We start from the raw sequence: 18,794 nt of genomic DNA on the forward strand, positions 1-18,794 counted from the left end.
TTTATACTTTGATCTACCTTCATTATTTGCTTCAGTTTAGATAAATCCTTTTTTGTGTTAAGTCAGTTTAAAAATAACACGTAGTTTTTAGACAGTTATTTTACTTTCATTCAAATTAATTCAATTAAGTAGGTGTAACTTTGGTGCTGCTGTTAGATCGTCACCGCAACGGATGGTAAAACACGAAAGCACCTCACCATGCGTGGTGGGTTCCATCCAAAATCCAGCACCCTGAGACTTATGCTACATGGATGACATCAAGGTATATGCTAAGAGCGAGCGTGACATTGACTCCCTGATCCACACCACCAGGATCTACTGTACTGACATTGGGATGTCATTCGGGCTCGAGAAATGCAGCCGGATGGTGACAAAGAGAGGCAAGGTAGTCCACACAGGAGGGGTCTCACTCCCAGAAGGAACAATAGCAGACATCGAGGACAGTTACAAGTACCTTGGAATTCCACAGGCAAATGGCAACCTGGAGCAGGCAACAAGGAAAGCTGCAACAGCTAAATACCTCCAACGAGAAAGGCAAGTCCTGAGAAACCAGCTCAATGGCAAAAATAAGACCCGGGCAATAAACAGCTACGCACTGCCAGTTATCAGATACCCTGCAGGAATAATAAGATGGCCAAAGGAAGAGATACACACCATGGATGTTAAAACACGAAAGATTCTCACCATGCATGGAGGGTTCCATCCCAAATCCAGCACCCTGAAACTGTATGCTAGCCGCAAGGAAGGAGGCAGAGGACTAGTGAGCGTAGAAGCCACTATCCAGGATGAAACATCCAAGATGCATGAGTACATCAAGCTCAAGGCCCCAACTGACAGTGTGCTCAGTGAATGTCTCAGGCAATGGAGAGCAGAGGATACAGTGCTGGAGGACGGATCCTCATGGGAGGACAAACCCTGAAACAATCCAGCACATAACTGCAGGGTGTAAGATGCTGGCAGGTAAAGCATACATGGAGCGCCACAATCAAGTGGCTGGAATAATATACAGGAACATGTGTGCAGAATATGAACTGGAAACCCCAAGGTCAAAATGGGAAACACCTCCGAAGGTGGTAGAGAATGAGAGGGCAAAGATCCTGATCCAGATCCAGACTGATAGGATGGTGATGGAGAACCAACCAGACATTGTAGTGGTGGATAAAGAACAGAGGAAAGCCATTGTGGTGGATGTGGCAGTGCCAAGCGATGGGAACATCAGGAAGAAGGAACATGAGAAACTGGAGAAATACCAGGGACTCAGAGAAGAACTGGAGAAAGCCTGGAAAGTGAAGGTGACAGTGGTGCCTGTGGTAATTGGAGCACTGGGGGCAGTAACCCCCAAGCTGGAGGAGGGGCTACAACAGATACCTGGAAAGACCTCAGACCTCTCAGTCCAGAAAAGAACAGGAACAGCTAAGATACTGCAGGACCCTCAAGCTCCCAGGCATCTGGTAGAGGACCCCAGCTTGGAGGAGAAACCACCCGCGGAGGGTGAGAGGGGCGTTGTTTGTTTATAGATGTTGTTTTATATATAAATAAATAACAACATATACATAAGCATTATGCATCACAATGAAAATAGAAATAAGATCAAAAACTCGTGTGTTTACTTTGTCTGTTCTCTTTCTCCAAGCAGAAACTCTTTCTTTTGCCGATGATGCAGCCGTATTACTTTTTTGATGGGCGTATAATCTTCATCCGCCGTCATTAAAATCTCAGACTCCATCTCACTGAAGTATAAAACTCTTTCTTTTTTTTTTTCTTTCTTTTTTTTATAACTTGTCCTGTCCAACAGCTGGGCAGACAGATGAGAGCTGCAACCTCTTGTGTTGGACATATTTTACTTTAACAATAGGGGTTATTAACCTTCAGACAAACCAGAGGTATGACTGAATAAACCCCTTTTGGAATTGAGGCCAAACTTTATTAATTTCAACCATGTTTGAAAATCTTGGGTGTTGGACCGGACGGAAAAGGAAAGAAGGGAAGAAAAGGGAGGGATGTTAGAGAGAGAAGGGGGTAGGAGGGTGATAATAGGAGGGTAGGGGTGATAAGACCATGAAGCAGCATAAAGCAACAAGTTTACTGGTTGTTTATCATTACGGTAAGGTTCAAATGTAGTACAAAAAGGGCGGGGCCTGTTCACACACACACTCAAATATTATCAACACACCTGCTAGCTGCAAAAATGTCCACATGTCGACATGTACACAAAACAGATAGTGTTCATACGCATACTTATGCCTTAAAACCAACTAGTGTGAAATATTTCAGTCATTAAACCATGCAAACTGTTAGTGCAAAGGTGAGCTAACACCTGTGCTCAGGTGAGTGTTTATGTTCTCCTAAAATGGATGGTGGAACGTGAAAAGAAGGAGGGAGAGTGCCCAGCCATCCCCAACCCAAGACCCCGCCGCAGCAGCAGCGGCAGCCGGAATCCCCCCAACGCCAAACGGGAAAAGGCAGGGAACAACCGCACCCCGTGCGACCAAGACCGCCACCCAGGCCAGGGCCAGCAGGACCGCCGCGAGGCCCCCAGAGCCAGAGAGCAGGGAGGCGCGGAGGGAAAGAGAGCGCCGGCCCAGCCAAACCAGGAGAGCAGCCCCCCCGCCGCGCCGGAAGAGCCCAACGCAGGGCCCCCCCGGAGAAGGACGCCCACAGCCCCAGACGAGCACCCCATCACCACCCAGGAGTTCCGGGCATCCCCCCGCCCCAACCCCAGGTACGAGCCAAGACCCCCCAAGGGAGACCCACTCCGCACTCCAGGCAGCCACCCACCCGGCCCACGGTTGGTCCAGGGAGGAGCAAGGCAGGGGCCCGCCGCCCCCGCCCAGGAGGGGGGAACCCCGGGGGGAAAAAAAAAGGGGGCCCACAAGGATGTTGTAAATATGGCCCGACCAGGCTTGGCCACAGTTGGAAATTTGGCGGGGCCCAGTGCTCAGGGGCAAGGACCAGAACCCACCCCCCAGGGACACGAACACCCCCGGCTCTGGTGTAATGTAAACCCCCCACCGCGCGGAGAGAGAACCGCCGGGCCCAGGAAGCCGGCACCCAAGGGACACGGCCGCCGCTGCCAAGGGGCCCGCACCCCCCACCAGGGAAGGGGCAGGGGACAGATGGTCCTAGGTCCCACCTTCCTTGCAAAATGTGTGTGCGTGTATGTGTGTTTGAAAGGGTGTGTGTGTGCATGTGTGTGTGTTTATGTTGGAATGTATATATTGAGGGGGGACGGGTGTGTGTTCTAAGGGGGGTGCAGTTACAATTGGCGGGTAGGGCACTAAGGGGACATCTCCTGATTACTCACAGTGATGTCCCCTCACCCTCCCCACCAAGGGGCCCTGAATGTCTAAGGTGCGGTTAAAATTGGCGGGTAGGGTACCAGGAGGACATCTGCTGCTTGCTGGCAGTAATGTCCAAGCACCCCCCCTACCAAGGACCCTACATATCTAAGGTGCAAATAAAACCGAAAGAGGGGGGGCCCACTCCATACGGCAACCATAGGAGTGGGGCCACTGCCAAGGAGTTCCCCCCCAAGGCGCATCGCAGGCTAAACCCCCCACCCCTCACCCTAATATGAGGTCATATGAGGAAGGGGGTGAGTTGGGGACAGCTGGTATACTGTCCCCCGGTGGTCAAACAGCTGTCCCCCAGCCCCCCCCACCCAGCCCAGGGGCCCCACCCCCGGAGGCGCCAACACCCCAGGCCCGGCACCACCCACCCCACACAGAGAGAGAGGAGCCAGAGAGCGTCGCCCCCCCCGGAGCAAGCCCAGGCCCCAAACACCGGCCCCAGAAGAGCTCTGGTCAGGCCTCGACGGGACCAAGGCAGCCAACCGGCCGGGGCAACCGCCGATTGCCTCAGCGGAGACCCCGACCCGTCAACCCCCCCCGCCCCGTACCAATAGTGGGCTCATGGTTAGTGGTCTAACCATGAGTTGGTTTCTGGATTACTTTTTAACCATTTTAAGATGTATTGTAATCTATTTGCAAGAAAGTAATTGTGGAAGTTAGGTAATTCTAATCCTCCACAGCTTTTTGCAGATTTTTAAGTTTTTAGACTGATTCTTGCAGGTTTGTTGTTCCATAAAAAGCTTGATATGGATGAGTCTAATGTTTTGAACCATTTTAATGGCGGTTGTGTGGGAATCATTGAGAAGAGATAATTAACTTTGGGTAAGATTTTCATTTTTACCGTGGCTACCTTCTCCCACTCTTTCTTTCTCCACGCGTTTCCATGGTGACTCCGGAAATCGGCGATCCATTAAAAATGCCTTGTTGTACTTGCCGTGCACGCACATAAAGTAAGGATTAATGGCTGACGAAGTGTGCGTTATTACTTGTTAACGCATGCCGTGGAAGCCTGAACCAGTTTTTAGTCCTTTATTCTTGTTTTTTCCAACGATTTGGATCGCTTTTCTCACAAATAGTCTGCGTCTACCCCCCAGGCTAGAGACTGCCAGCATAGTGCCCAGTTGGGCAAGATTGAGCTTTTGTTGAGCTACAACTGTTTCTTGGTCTGAAATCTGATGTTCACACATCCAAAGAGGATCACATCCACAGTCAGCTGGTATAGACACACCCCTCCATTTGCCCTGTTGGTGTATTCAGCTGCAAAAGCCCCGTTTGGGCAGGAAGAGTCCACTTTGCCTCTCCTTAATGTGGAACGAGATTGTTGATCAAATCAAAGACCAGCGGATCAAAAGCATTTTCAGAGCAAGAAATCCAAAGGAGAATGGCAGAGACAGGCTTAGAGGAGAAGACAGGACAGAAGCCAGAAAAGGTCAAAGGGCAAAGAGACCAAAAGTGCATGAGACTCAAGATCAAGAGCAGAAAGAGAAAGCTGACAAAGTTTTTGACCCTAATTTAGCTTCAGTCTAAGTCTACTTCTCTGCTTCGGCATCCTTTCAAGCAAATCTCAGCAATTTTTCTCATTAGTCCTCACAAACTGCAACTCAGACTTTTGACTCAGAATTTTCTCCAAACGACTCGAGGGGTTTTAACACCAGATGGACTGAAATACAGACAGGTACAGGCGATTTCATGGTAAGGGTCAAAACAGGATCAGACAAGCAAGGCAGCACTGGAAATGAGTGGTGAGCTGCATCAAAAAGTGTCAGGCAGAGAAATAAATGCTGTAGACTTCTATAGTGAGGAAGACCTAAAGGGTTTTACAGTCCCATTCACAAACACATTCACACGTTGATGGCCGCTCCGCTGCCACCAGTAGCAATGTGAGGTTCAGTCCCTTGCCCAAGGACACTTAGGCACATGGGCAGGCAAGGTGGGAATTGAACCTGTGACCTTCCAATCAGAATTTTTTTTTTTTTAACTTGTCCTGTCTAACAGCTGGGCAGGCAGATGAGAACTGAGAGCCTCTTGTGTTGGACATATTTTACTTTAACAACAGGGGTAATTCATCTTCAGACAAACCAAAGGTATGTCTGAATAACCCCCTTTTGTAATTGAGGCCAAACTTAATTCATTTCAATCATATTTGAAAATCTTTGGTGTTGGACCGGATGGAAAGGGAAAGGAGGGAAGAAGAGAGAGGGATGTTAGAGAGAGGGGGGGGGGGGGGGGTTGGAGGGTGATAAGACCATGAAGCAGCATAAAGCAACAAGTTTACTGGTTGTTTATCATTACGGTAAGGGTTAGTGTAATGTAGTTCAAAAAGGGCGTGGGGCCCGTCCACACACACTCAAATGTTATCAACACACCTGCTAGCTGCAAAAATGTCCACATGTCAACATGTACACAATACAGATAGTCTTCACACACGCATACTTATGCCTTAAAACCAACTAGTGTGAGATATTTCATTCAATCACGCAAACTATTAGTGCAAAGGTGAGCTAACACCTGTGCTCAGGTGAGTGTTTATGTTCTTCTAAAATGGATGGTGGAATGTGAAAAGAAGGAAGGAGAGTGCCCAGCCATCCCCACACCAAGACCCCCGCCGCAGCAGCAGCGGCAGCCGGAATCCCCCAACGCCACACGGCAGTAGGCAGGGAACAACCGCCCCCCCGTGCGACCAAATCCGCCACCCAAACCAGGGCCAGCAGGACCGCCGCCAGGCCCCCAGAGCCAGAGAGCAGGGAGGCACGGGGGGAAAGAGAGCGCCGCCCCAGCCCAACCAGGAGAGCATCCCCCCCGCCGCGCCGGGAGAGCCCAACGCAGGGCCCCACCGGAGAAGGGCGCCCACAGCCCCAGACGAGCACCCCATCACCACCAAGGAGTTCTGGACATCCCCCCGCCCCAACCCCAGGTACGAGCCAGGATTCCAATCAGAATTTGACTGCTCTGCCAGTGAACAGGTGCTGATGCTATGACGACGCTGCCTCCAGGGATTGGTGGGAAAAGTTGAGCAGACCCTGGGAGGGAGAGTCCTGACACCCTTCTAGAATGTTTTATCAGGAGACCTCACCTAGCAAAAAGTTGGTTTTCAGTGTGGAACTCACGTCACATTGCAACGTTCCTTGGTTTCCTCTGACATGAACAATGCTGCCAGTATTGCCTTGTCACTCATGCAGAGCAGGGTTGTGGGAAACCATGGGGGGGGGGGTTATCTCCTCCTACCGTCAGAGACTGTGGGCTTCTCAACATCAAACTGGGTCTGATGCAGTGGCTGGCAAGGGGTTCAATACATTTGTAAATTGTTCATTGATCATAAGAACTTTAAACACACGTTGGTCATGAAGTTGAATGCCTGTCACATTGGGGGATTTAAAAAAAATTTCTATTTAGTTATTTTCAACCCAAAAATAAAAATATGAAATCTACTGCCCTGATGGGATAGTAATAAATTTCCAATCAAGAACCCGCCTTCATTCAGCCTAGGTCGGCAGAAGATGTTGAATTCTAATTATATTAGTTCACTTGATCCAAAATGTCATGATTTGTTATGTTTATTTTCTGATTGTGTTGTTTTTTTAATCATAAACAGGATTTTTCTAATGAAATGAATCTGAATATATTTTAGATAACTGAGCTGTATTGTGGAATGTTATTATACAAAACAGTTATAACTAGGGGTGTAAGAAAAAATCGATTCGGCAATATATCGCAATACGTCATTTGGCAATACTTGTATGGATTCAAAATGCTGCTAGATCGATATTTATTTAATTATTTTTTGAGCGTCCTTCAGCGTCTGACTCTTGTTGTCCACTTCACCCTCCGACCGCTAGTTGGCAGCAGAGAATACGGAGCCTCTTTGAGCAGCTCTACTCTGCACAAGACAACAGGAAGACTGCAGCCAGAGGCAGCTTGTTCTGTTGTTATGAGACATGAAATACTTACTTGAAGGGATACCAAACAGAAACTGAGCCATGTTGCTGCCAGTAAGATATGAAAACGTGGATTGTTGTGCTTTTTAGCGGCTCAGATAAATAAGATAGACAATGAAGCACAGCAGCAGCTAACAGGCTATCAGCAAAGCGGGTTAAAGTTCTGTAGAACCTCCCAGCAATAGATTCTACTTTAGCAACCTGATGGATCAGACGGATGTGTACAATGCTCTGAAAAAGGCTGACATTGTGGTGATCAGCTTTACCGGTTTACTTCCGTGTGTGAGAAGTGTGGCTGCAAAGGTGCAACAGAGCAGAAATGTAAACAAAGCCCCTTTTTTTGTCACATTAAAGCAACTTTCCTTCGTTCTGTCATGCTGCCTCATCATCACACTTTATTGTTTCTGGAAAGACTCAGTGTGTGTCCCCCACCCTTTATTTTTGAAGCAACATTCGGGGGAAAATAAACAGCATTTTATTTCCCCAATAGAAACTTATTGGTTAAGGCTCATTCATTCTTTGTTTTTTCTTACACTGAAAAATATATATATTTTTTTAAATCAGACAATGTTGACTGTTCCCTTTCTATATTTTAACTTACCAAAATAAAAGCACGATGAATTTGCTTTGGTAAACGCAACTTACATATGAGATACAATTGCAGTGCTTAACACTGAAAGGTTACAACAACGATTGATCGATGAATCGATTTATCCAACCAGATCGATCCGTCTGAGACAAGTTAGTCATCAATTTGAATAGAATCGACCAAAAATGTTACAAAATTGTTTCAAAGAGAAATAAATTGATTTTATCAAAATACCATTTGAAATGAGGTACAGTAGGTTTATTTTACTATAACATAAAGCCGACCAATCACAGCGGACAACACACATGTGATGTCATCAACACGGATCAGTCCATCATTCCAGTCCAATGTGTGACAGACTTTGAATAAAGTCATGTGACCATCCAGTGTCTAGAATGTTCTAGAATGTTCCCTTTGGATTCTTTGGATGTGGAAAAACAACAGTGGTGAACTTTAGGAAACTAACATGTGAATGGATTTGACATTCATTCTAGTTTACTTGTTGGTTTGGACACAGATTTCATTAACTTGATGATCTGGAAGAAATCCAAGAATCTGGAAAACTGTTCAGTAGCAGGAATTTCAGAAACCGATCGAATTGGATCCTTCAAAATGAACCAGTATTGGTTATGAATCGTATCAACAACCTCAAATTATGATATGAATGGAATCATTATAATAAATCGTTACACCCCTATCCTTTTATCTTCACACGTTTATCGTCTTTTCATGGCGTACAGTAAACCCTTGTTTTTCGCGGGGGCGAAAGCCCGTGATAGGCAAAATCCGTGAAGTGGAAATCTTTTTTTTTTTCAATTATTATACAATTAAATACTCTATTATACATTGAAAAGAAAGAACAAACCATTTTACAGGCTCAAGCACTTGTTTCACAAATAAAAGTACTTTAGAAACGTTTTTTTTCAACAAATAACTTCTGTACTGTCAAATAATAATTTTAATCATCAATGTGAACAGAAGGCTTCAAATCGCGGAGATTAGCCCCGCCCACCGCGACCCAAGTTATTGGATTACACTGGAGAAAATTTAAAATGATTATGAAAAAAATACAAAGTACAGTCAGACAAATAGTGACTCAGGTGTATTACACTGCTCTTCAGACTGAGCCGCTGCATCCTGACTTTTCTTCTTCTGAAGCCCGCGGTGCAGCTGTGTTTGTTCGGGAGAAGAACATAGTGATTGGCAGTTGCTGTCGCTCTTCTTTCTATGGGTTTTAGAGAAACTCGATATTGCGAGAGAATTTGCACGTACGTAATATAAATTTGGCAAGCTGTTTTACATACGTGTACATATTAAACTGCAACATTATTGACGCACAGGTAGAGAAGAAGCAGAGTGACTTTTTAGCCAATCAGAATGCAGAACACAATGCACGATGCAAATCCGTGAAGTAGCGAAACCGTGAAAAGTAAAGCGCGTTATAGCAAGGGATCACTGTACCTCTCTCCGATGTAGCCAGACGTGCACTGGCATTGACCACTGATGTGGTCGCACAGGCCTCCGTTGCGACAGGTGCACTCCTGAGAGCAGTTGACCCCGAACCATCCAAACGGACATGGCTGAGCGCACACTTGACCCTAAAGGAGGGGTAGAAGCAGTTACAAGGGGCACACACCTTTTTTAAAAAGTAAACCTTTCCTAAGTGTTGACATACAGTTGTCAGGTTTAATGACATATTTGCTGTTAACAAAAGAAAAGCCACCAAAACTCTGCATGTATTTCCACTTTCAGAAAGGCTTGTGAATTCAGGTTCCTGTACTCATGAGTGCCAGACACACTCTGACCGGCATCATGGTGTCTGTAGAGGAGGAGACTCACCATCCAACCGGGACGGCAGGAGCACTCTCCGCTAACGTGGTGACACAATCCTCCATTCTGGCAGGGGCAGCGCTGCTCACACCGAGGGCCATGTTTGCCCGGCGGACAGGGGTCTTCACAGCTGAGTGTTTGGGTACGGGGGTGGGACAGAAAGAAAGAGGAAGGGGGCTCAGCTCAAACAGTGGATGTGGAGGCCATTCAAATGCTTTTACTGAATCCAAATATGTCCAGCTCCTTAAAGGTTCCATGAGTGAGGAAGGGAAATAACTCTGCTTTATTTTCCAGAAAAGAAAAGAAGTTTTAAATTGCTAAAGAAAAGTCCCTCTATTTGCATTTATGACATAATAGCCTTACGTAGAGTGAAATTGGCTCTGAAAGTCCTACTTACTCATTTATCACCAGAAAGTACTTTGGTTCTGAAAAGGTTTCAGTTTGTACCTTCTGCAGGAGAACATTAAAAAAGGCATTAGCTGTTAATTTGATAAAAAAGACAAATTTAAAACGTATCCTCAGGATCAGGTTGTTAAAAAAATGGGAAAAGTAAATTAAGAGAACATTTTCTGCCACACATTTTCAAAACTTCACAGTCAGTTCAGTCTAAGTCACGTCACTGACATTCCCTGTCAAAAGGTCGTGACGCCACCAGAAAAGTAACTACATGTTAAATAGAGTTAGCAGAGCAAGAATGGTTATCCTGTAAATAAAATGAATGAATGCTAAATGGCGTCTACTTATATGGCGCTTTTCTACCTTCCTTGAAGGCCCAAAGTGCTGATAATAGAGGCTCACTTCTCTATAGACGTCTGTGGGATTTTGGCTACTTGGAGCCAGCCGACTAGAACAAAAATCACACAAAAGATTTGAACAAACATCACTCGTTTTTTTTATAACAAATTCTATATGCTGACATAATTGATAGTACATTTAATAAAAATATCACACACACAAAAAAATCAACAAATCCATTAAAGAAGCAGCTGAATGATGAAGAAAACTATTTTTGCTCTTCTTTTAAAGGTCTGAATTAATTCCCTTAATGTACATTTGACATGGAATTGCCACGTTAATAGTTCTGATCGGCATCACTGTTTTCCTGTGGGAGAAATAATGAAGTGAAGTCGCTGTAGTAACTCAGAGTCTAGCAGCCACTCACAAAGCTCCGCTGTAGCCTGGAGCACAGACGCACTCCCCGGTTCCATGGTGGCAGGTGGCGTTGTTCAGGCACCGGCACTGCTGCTGGCAGTCTTTCCCGTAGAAGCCGGGGTCGCAGGTTTCCTCGCAGCGCCACCCCTGGTAGCCGTCAGTGCAGACGCAGGCCCCGGTGATGGGGTTACATCTGGCACTGTTCAGGCACTGACAGCGGTTGCTGCAGTGAGGACCCCAGAGATCACTGTCACAACCTAAAAGGAGGACCAAGGCCTGGATTTCAGCTAGAAATCTAACAGTCTAGAGATCAGATAAAAGATTTTAGAAGATTTTAGAACTTTAGGAAACTAACATGTGAATGGATTTGACATTCATTCTAGTTTACTTGTTTGTTTGGACACAGATTTCATTTCCACTTGATGATCTGGAAGAAAACTATCAAATGAACGAACTCAGTAGGGGTTGGATTATATAAACTCACTTCTTCCCGCTCCTTTTCAAGCAATAAATCAATCTCTACTTGACTTTAGTTAATGATCACTATATTTAATCAAGCAACTGTATTTAAGTGTGTCTTTGTTTTTATCTTTTTTCTGTTTTTTTTATCAGATGTGTGTGAATTTTTTATTGCTTTAACTACAGTGCTTGAAATCAATCAATCAGTCAATCAACTAACCAACCGATCAATCAATCAATCAATCAATCAATCAAATCCAAGAATCTGGAAACCTTCACTGTTCCGTAGCAGGTATTTCTCACATTGGTTGAAGTTCTGGATAAAGATCTGGATCCTCTTTAGGTCAGAGAATCAGATCAAGTCGTTTGTTCAAAATGAAGTGATATCGACTCTGAATCTGATCAATCTAACCACGGATGATGAATGGAATCGTTGTTAAAATGGATCATTGCAGCCCCAAAAGAAACCCTGGAAATCCCTTGCAAGGCAAAAAACCAGAAGATTCCAAGAACAACCATCCCATTTCCTTCATCAACCTTTCTTATTTAGCCTTTAACAGTTGTAATAGACATGTTCTGAGTCGGAGCAGATCTTTTAGGAAACTGTCCGTCAGGATCAGTCAACCACATCCAATCACTTCACTCACACAGAAACAGAGCGGACCTATTGAGCAGCTACAAACGTGCAGGTTCAGCAGCAACTTTTTTTTCCCCTTAGGAAAAAAAAAAAGTTTCGCGACCCCCCCCCCCCCCCACACACACACACACACACACACACACTCACGTGGTGACAATATATACGTAGGTTAGTTTCTATAAAAATTGTGTAAGTAAACTTAAAACAGTATCTTCTGACAATAACAAAAATAAAAATCAATATAAATCCACTTTCAACAGATATTAACTTTATTTAGCCACAGAAACCCTGTTGTAGTGTAAAACAGAAAAGAAGATTTAAGTGCCTGAAATAAAAAAATTTGTCATTCTTTATTTAAACTAGAAACATTTTGACAAACTGAACCATTTGATGCTGAGAAAAATAATTCAATCAATAAATAATTTTAAATGTAAATTGATTTGAAACATTAACACAGCAGCACCAATGTATTTAACGTCTTTAGTCTGAAGAAATAGATAAAAACATTGTGTTGATTATTTTTCTATATGATGATTGTTTATTCATGATGTCATAAAGTTCAGCTGTTTTCCTGCTTTACCTGCTGTCTTTATGTCAAATACTGACACCAACAAAACCACAGGCAGACAAAGAAGACATTTATGGAAAATAAAGACACGTCATCAAAATGTCTACAATAGTTCATAAAGAATGACATTATTAGCATGAGCTGAGGAATCTAAAGGCACACCATGATCCTGGTGTTGGGCAATCCCCCTGTCTGCGTGCCCCGTTTACAGCCTGAGCCCACTACCCCTCCCCTCTCCTTCTCACACACGCGTGTGTCAGGAGACAGCAGCGGCTGCAGGGATGGCAGTTCACAGTTTCAGGCTGTTACAAACTCTGTCATATAACAGATAATAGGATTTTTTTTCCAGCACTGAACCGCTGTCACCACTGCCCCCCCCCTGTTAAATTTGCTCCCCGTACAAACTACTGTGCACCCCCCCTGGCATCGCATTACACCCAACTATTTGGGAAGCACTGCCATAGACACACATATGTACACTAGACATCCATGAAGCCTGAAGTGCACCGATTGGAGTTTGGTCCGCCCATGTGACCAACATTTAAAAAATGGCCTTTGAAGGGATCTAATAAAACTTCTGCTCAATTCACAAACCCGTCAATCAAAAAGTCAGGCCCGTAAATATAAGCACATTTAGGCCCGTATAATATAAAAAAGGACTGATTTCAGGAACTCCCCCAGTTTTCAGGATTAGGAAATAAAGCGGTACATTTTTTGAATTTTTGAAAGTCTCTCTGTGTTTTGCTTTAAAATGTGATTTTTTAAACTTTAAACTGCTCGTCTCTGCAACTCGCCTTTCTCTACAACATCACACTAATAATCAGGACAAGAATTCTGCAGAAGATTACAGAGCGATGACTTGACCTCTGCAGATGAACAATAAGCCCAGCTGTGACAGACTGAAACAGTGTTCAAGGCGGCGGATGTCTCTTCTTCCAGAGAAGAAGGATTCCTGCCTGGTGATCAGGCAGGAATCCTCATGGTTGAAGGACGTCTGCATTCCATCCCAAGTTCACTCAGCAGGTACACCCCTTATGTCCTTCTGACCTGACCTCAAACAGCCAACAGGTCTGTTGAATTGGATCAACTTTCCAGAACCAGCATCCGTTGGGAGTCTTCCTGTTTTGTTTCTTTGCTTTCTCTGTCATTTCTGTTCTGCCACATTCAAGCTGAGTTCTCGCATGTGTTGTTGCATCGTTGTTGCTGACCTTTTTGCTGTTTTTCGGACATGGAGTTGCCTGGAGTTACCACATTTGTTTAAGGATCTGAAGGACCTTTTTGGATTTTTGCTGGACTTACCTAACCACAACCTGATCACCATGGCTCCTCCTCCTGCCCCATGATTGCTAAACATTCACATTCATTTGAGAACAAACACTTTGGAAATCTAAAAAACCATCAAAACAACAGTGATGGAATGGAAACAGGCCAACCATCCCTCAGCAGAGGATCAGCATCCAGAATTAAGAGGCGTGTCATGATCTGCAGATGAGGAGGGCAGTGACCTCCACACTTTGGACAGTCACAGCACATTGTTTCACAAAGAAACAATCTTTTTTTTATCTAATTTTCGGACTTGTTGGTCCCCCTTCCTCTGATGTGGGGGCGTCTGTTCTTCCCTACGTCTGCCCCTCCTTTTGCGGCTGTTTAGTAGGAGGTGTCGCGGCTCCCGGCGCGTCTTTCGGCGCCGCTGCAGTCGCGTCTCCGGCGTGCATCTGCAGGGGGAGCGTCCTGCAGTGTTCGGGTTGTCAGTGGCGCTCGATCGGGAGATGTCTGGGCCTTCTTGAATGCCGTGATCACCAGGATCTCTATGGTGAGCGTGCCATGCGGTCCTCTTCCTGTGTTTTTTCTGTGACGAGGCTCTTCCTGGTTCTTCTGCTTGACCCGGTCATCGGGACGTCACGCCCCAAAGGACCCTGGGAATTGCAGTTCTTTTTCTTGAACGTAAAGATGTCCACCTAGATACATTCGATAGTTTAACCAGCATTTGGATTGGTCCTTTGTTGGACCTGTCTCTCATCTGTGGACATTTTACTGGTCATTGGTCTCTCTATGCAGCATCTGTGGCTCCTTTTCTCATTTTATTTCACTTGTTCTGGAAACGGCGATCCTCGTGTTGTCACCACTGCATGCTCAGCGTCTGGTTCTGCTCCACCCTTCCTCCTTTGGGGCCTGCTGGTTTGTGAACAGCCACCCCCCTCTGTGTTCCCCAGAGAGTCCAGCCCTAGCCTTCAGGGAACGACCATCAGCCATCCTTGGGAATATGTCAGTTTTGTACGCGGCCCTGTCTTCTCAACCTGACAGATATTGTTATTCTCTCTCTCTGGTTGGTTTAGGGGTTTCTGACTGCTTTGTGGGGGGCTATGTGATGGACTTTTTCCAGGGCCCCGTTTTCTAGTCAGCCCCTAAGGGTGGCCTCTTGGAAGTATTCAGGTTTGACGTGACTTATAGAAGAGCTGTGGGCGCCTCGCAGTTCATCCATTCTGGGCATCAGCAGCCTGATTCCTCGTGTTCCTTCTGTTTCATTTGTTTTTTTTTGCAATTCGGCTGACCAAGCCATCTCCATGATTAATTCCACCGAACGCAATGCATGGCTGGGAAAGACTGATGTCGCCGATGTTCTTACTGTTCTGCCTCTCCATCCCTCCCAGTTGCGTCTTCTTGGTGTTGGGTGGTGCTCAAAGTGTTATTTATCAGTTTACCTTTCATATGCTCCTCCACCCATCTGGATTTATTTTCTGTCATGGATCTCTGGTTCATTGACGCAAGCCTCTCTGATTGCTGTAAAATTCCTCGCATTCGTGCTGCGCATCGTCTTTTCATTCTTTGGATGTATGTAAAAGGGGTTTTGTTGCTGTTGGGCCACCTGAATTTTGCTATGTGCATTATTCCCCACGGTCATCCGTCATCTTTTTTTCACATTCTAGGTAGTTCGGTCCTGGACCTCCATGTAGCTGTTCTGGATGTTTCTGTCTTGCGTTTCTGGTCTGTCCTTCTCGATGCTTGGAGTGGTGTTTCGTTGTGATGATGACTGATCCGGGTCTTCAGTCTCCCTCCACTTGTTTTCTGATGTTCCGTTGGTTTTGGGGGGAATTTTATGAAGACTGGAGATTATTACAAAGGTTGTTTCAGGAAGTGCGATGATAGTTTTATGCGTCATCGGTTGACATGGTTTAGTGTTTAAATAACTTACATTAGGAGCAAATTTTGTCCCTGGCCGTAGAATCAATATCACTGACGCTCTCTAGCTTCAGTTCCAAGAGTTACATTTTGTGTCAGCAAGCCAATCCTCAGTCTGCCCTGCTGCAAGCAGATGACACTCGACTACAAGCATCTCCTTTTAGAGACTTGTTGTCATCTGCCTCTAAATGCATGAGGCTCAGTCCAGCTAAAAAACTATCAGAACTTACGATCCCTCATGGATCTCAAATTGTTCTTCATTGCAGTATCCAAACTCAAACTCAAACTTTTTTTATTTATATAGCGCCTTTCATTTCAGTTAAAAACACAAAGCGCTTCACGTAAAAGCAGATAAAACAGTCATAAAAACCGAAGATTGTTAAAAACAGCAAACAAAAGACAATCACACAAAGATGGGACCCCTCCCTCACCACCCCCCACGCCAACCACACCCCACCCACCCACCCAGTTCCCCCAGTAGAACCCTGAACAGAACCAAAGAACTGCAGCTTAAAGAAGGTCTGGCTCGGTTCTGCTGTGAGGAAACGATATGATGGGGATCCATTTATTCCAAGGCCCAGCCCGACCACAGGGGTCACCACCACAGCGCCCGCCCAGCACAGAGCAGCCCGGGGCCCACTCCATGGCTATTAGACCACAGAGCGGGACCCCAGCCCGCCCAACCAGAATGGGCACCGCAGCAATAGCACCCCCTACAGGTCAAGCCGGTGGTGCCCCAGAAAAATGGATCCCCAAGAGGAAACACTGGAGTTAAAAACATCAGAATAAAAATTATCATAAAATAACAACAATAAAAATAGAAAAAAAGATAAAAAAAATAAATAAAATACGATTTAACAATTTTAGTAATTAAAACATAAAATACGTAAACTGATTAAAACATAACCTACGTATCATTGGTAAAATAACAATAAAAAGAATAGTGTATTAAAAACAGAGATAATAATAGTCGTTACAAATAAATAAATGAATAAATACGTAAATAAATAAATAAATTAATAAATAGATAGATAAAAAATAAAAAGACATAGGAAATGTTCAAAGTCATGTAAAAGCCAGACTAAAAAGGTGGGTCTTGAGCCTCTTCTTAAAAACCTCTACAGTCTCTGCGGCCCTGAGGCCCTCAGGCAGGCCGTTCCACAGGCGAGGGCCGTAATGGCAGAACGAAGCCTCACCATGTGTCCTGGTCCTCACCTTAGGGACAACCAAGAGGCCAGTGCCAGAGGACCTCAGGGTCCGCGAGGGTTCGTATTTTAAAATAATATCATTTAAATAAGAAGGCCCAAGACCATAAAAACATTTATAAACCATTAAAAGAATTTTAAAATCAATCCTGAAACGCACAGGGAGCCAATGCAGCGATTTTAAAATAGGTGTAATGTGTTCCCGCCCTCTGGTCCTCGTCAGAACTCGTGCCGCAGAGTTCTGCAATAGTTGTAAGTTTGAAAGAGACTTTTTGGGTAAACCAGAGAGCAGGGCATTACAAAAATCTAAACCACTAAAAATAAAAGCATCAGCACCTCTGTGCTGGCAAGAGAGAGGAACGGGCGGACTCTGGCAATGTTCTTGAGATGATGAAATCCTGTCTTAACGACATTTTTAATGTGTGGGATAAAATTCAGCTCAGAGTCAAAAAGTACGCCCAGGTTTCTCACACATTGAGAAGGTTTAAAATTATGAAGATGTGGTAAAATCATCTCTCTCTTCTCTTCAGGACCAATGATTAAAACTTCAGTTTTGTCCTGGTTGAGCTGTAAGAAGTTTTCTGCCATCCACAGCTTTATATCTAAAATGCAGTTTAAAAGAGTGCTGACAGGTTCAAGGTCATCAGGAGACACGGCGATGTAAAGCTGTGTATCATCAGCATAGCTGTGAAAGTCAACGCCGTGTCTCCTGATGACATCCCCAAGAGGAAACATATACAAGTTAAAAAGTATTGGACCCAAGATTGAACCCTGGGGAACGCCACAACTTATTTCATGGACCCCTGAGGAACGAGTATCCATACTTACAAAAAAATGGCGATCTGTGAGATAGGAGTGAAACCAGTTAAGAGCAGTTCCTGAGAGGCCGACCCGACTCCTTAGTCTGTCAAGTAAAATCTGGTGATCCACCGTATCAAAGGCGGCACTAAGATCTAGCAGCACCAGAACAGAAAGTTTCTGCGAGTTATAAGTATTTCTGAGATCATTTAAAATTTTTAAAAGGGCCGTCTCAGTACTGTGATTTGTCCTAAAACCAGACTGACACTTTTCAAGAACATTATGTTCATTTAAAAAATCATGTAATTGAATAAAAACAAGTTTTTCAATAATTTTTCCTAAAAATGGTAAGTTGGATACAGGTCTGTAATTGTCCATGATCTTTGGGTCCAAGTGACTCTTCTTCAGAAGGGGCCTCACCACCGCCGTCTTACAGGCAGAGGGGAAGACCCCCGTCTGAAGAGAGAGAGGGCAAGACCCCCGTCTGAAGAGAGAGAGGGCAAGACCCCCGTCTGAAGAGAGAGAGGGGAAGACCCCCATCTGAAGAGAGAGAGGGCAAGACCCCCGTCTGAAGAGAGAGAGGGCAAGACCCCCGTCTGAAGAGAGAGAGGGCAAGACCCCCGTCTGAAGAGAGAGAGGGGAAGACCCCCATCTGAAGAGAGAAAGGGCAAGACCCCCGTCTGAAGAGAGAGAGGGCAAGACCCCCGTCTGAAGAGAGAGAGGGCAAGACCCCCGTCTGAAGAGAGCAGTTAGCTATGTTTAAAATCTCTGACTCAAAGAATTTATAAAATGTTTTAAAAAGAGAAGTAGGAATAGGGTCTAAGAGGCAGGTTGTAGTGTTTGCTTGGGAAAAAAGTCGACCAAGCATCTCTGCATCAACCAGGACAAAACTCTCCAGTGTTTCCTCAGGTAAAGACAATACCACTGACCTGCTAGGATTACTGTTATGTACCGGTTGAAGGTTGGATCTAATAGCATTGACTTTACTCCTGAAGTGGTCAGCAAAGGCCTCACATGCAGTTTGTGAGTGAGGCATGATGGATTTATTAAAATCTTTGTTTAATAAAAAATCAATAGTCTTAAAAAGAAAC

The 18,794-nt window shown here is 44.9% G+C and overlaps 1 protein-coding gene across 7 annotated transcripts in view; it reads right to left on the minus strand.

Annotated features, from left to right (window-relative positions):
• LOC101158923 (multiple epidermal growth factor-like domains protein 11) overlaps window positions 1–18,794 on the minus strand; it is a 227,473-nt gene that overhangs the window by 41,713 nt on the left and 166,966 nt on the right. For all 7 annotated transcript variants that reach the window (XR_013654747.1, XR_013654745.1, XR_013654746.1 and 4 more), the window contains exons 6-8: window positions 10,867–11,113; window positions 9,714–9,834; window positions 9,336–9,472 (exon numbers count right to left, since the gene is read on the minus strand). Coding sequence is in view for 4 of the 7 variants with exons in the window: in XM_078944099.1 (XP_078800225.1) it covers window positions 9,336–9,472; window positions 9,714–9,834; window positions 10,867–11,113 (505 nt within the window). In the remaining 3 variants the exon portion in view is untranslated. The remainder of the gene's footprint in view (window positions 1–9,335; window positions 9,473–9,713; window positions 9,835–10,866; window positions 11,114–18,794) is intronic.

This window comes from Oryzias latipes, chromosome 3 (assembly GCF_053564925.1).
Source record: "Oryzias latipes strain Hd-rR chromosome 3, Olatipes_Hd-rR_3.1".
Taxonomy (NCBI): domain Eukaryota; kingdom Metazoa; phylum Chordata; class Actinopteri; order Beloniformes; family Adrianichthyidae; genus Oryzias; species Oryzias latipes.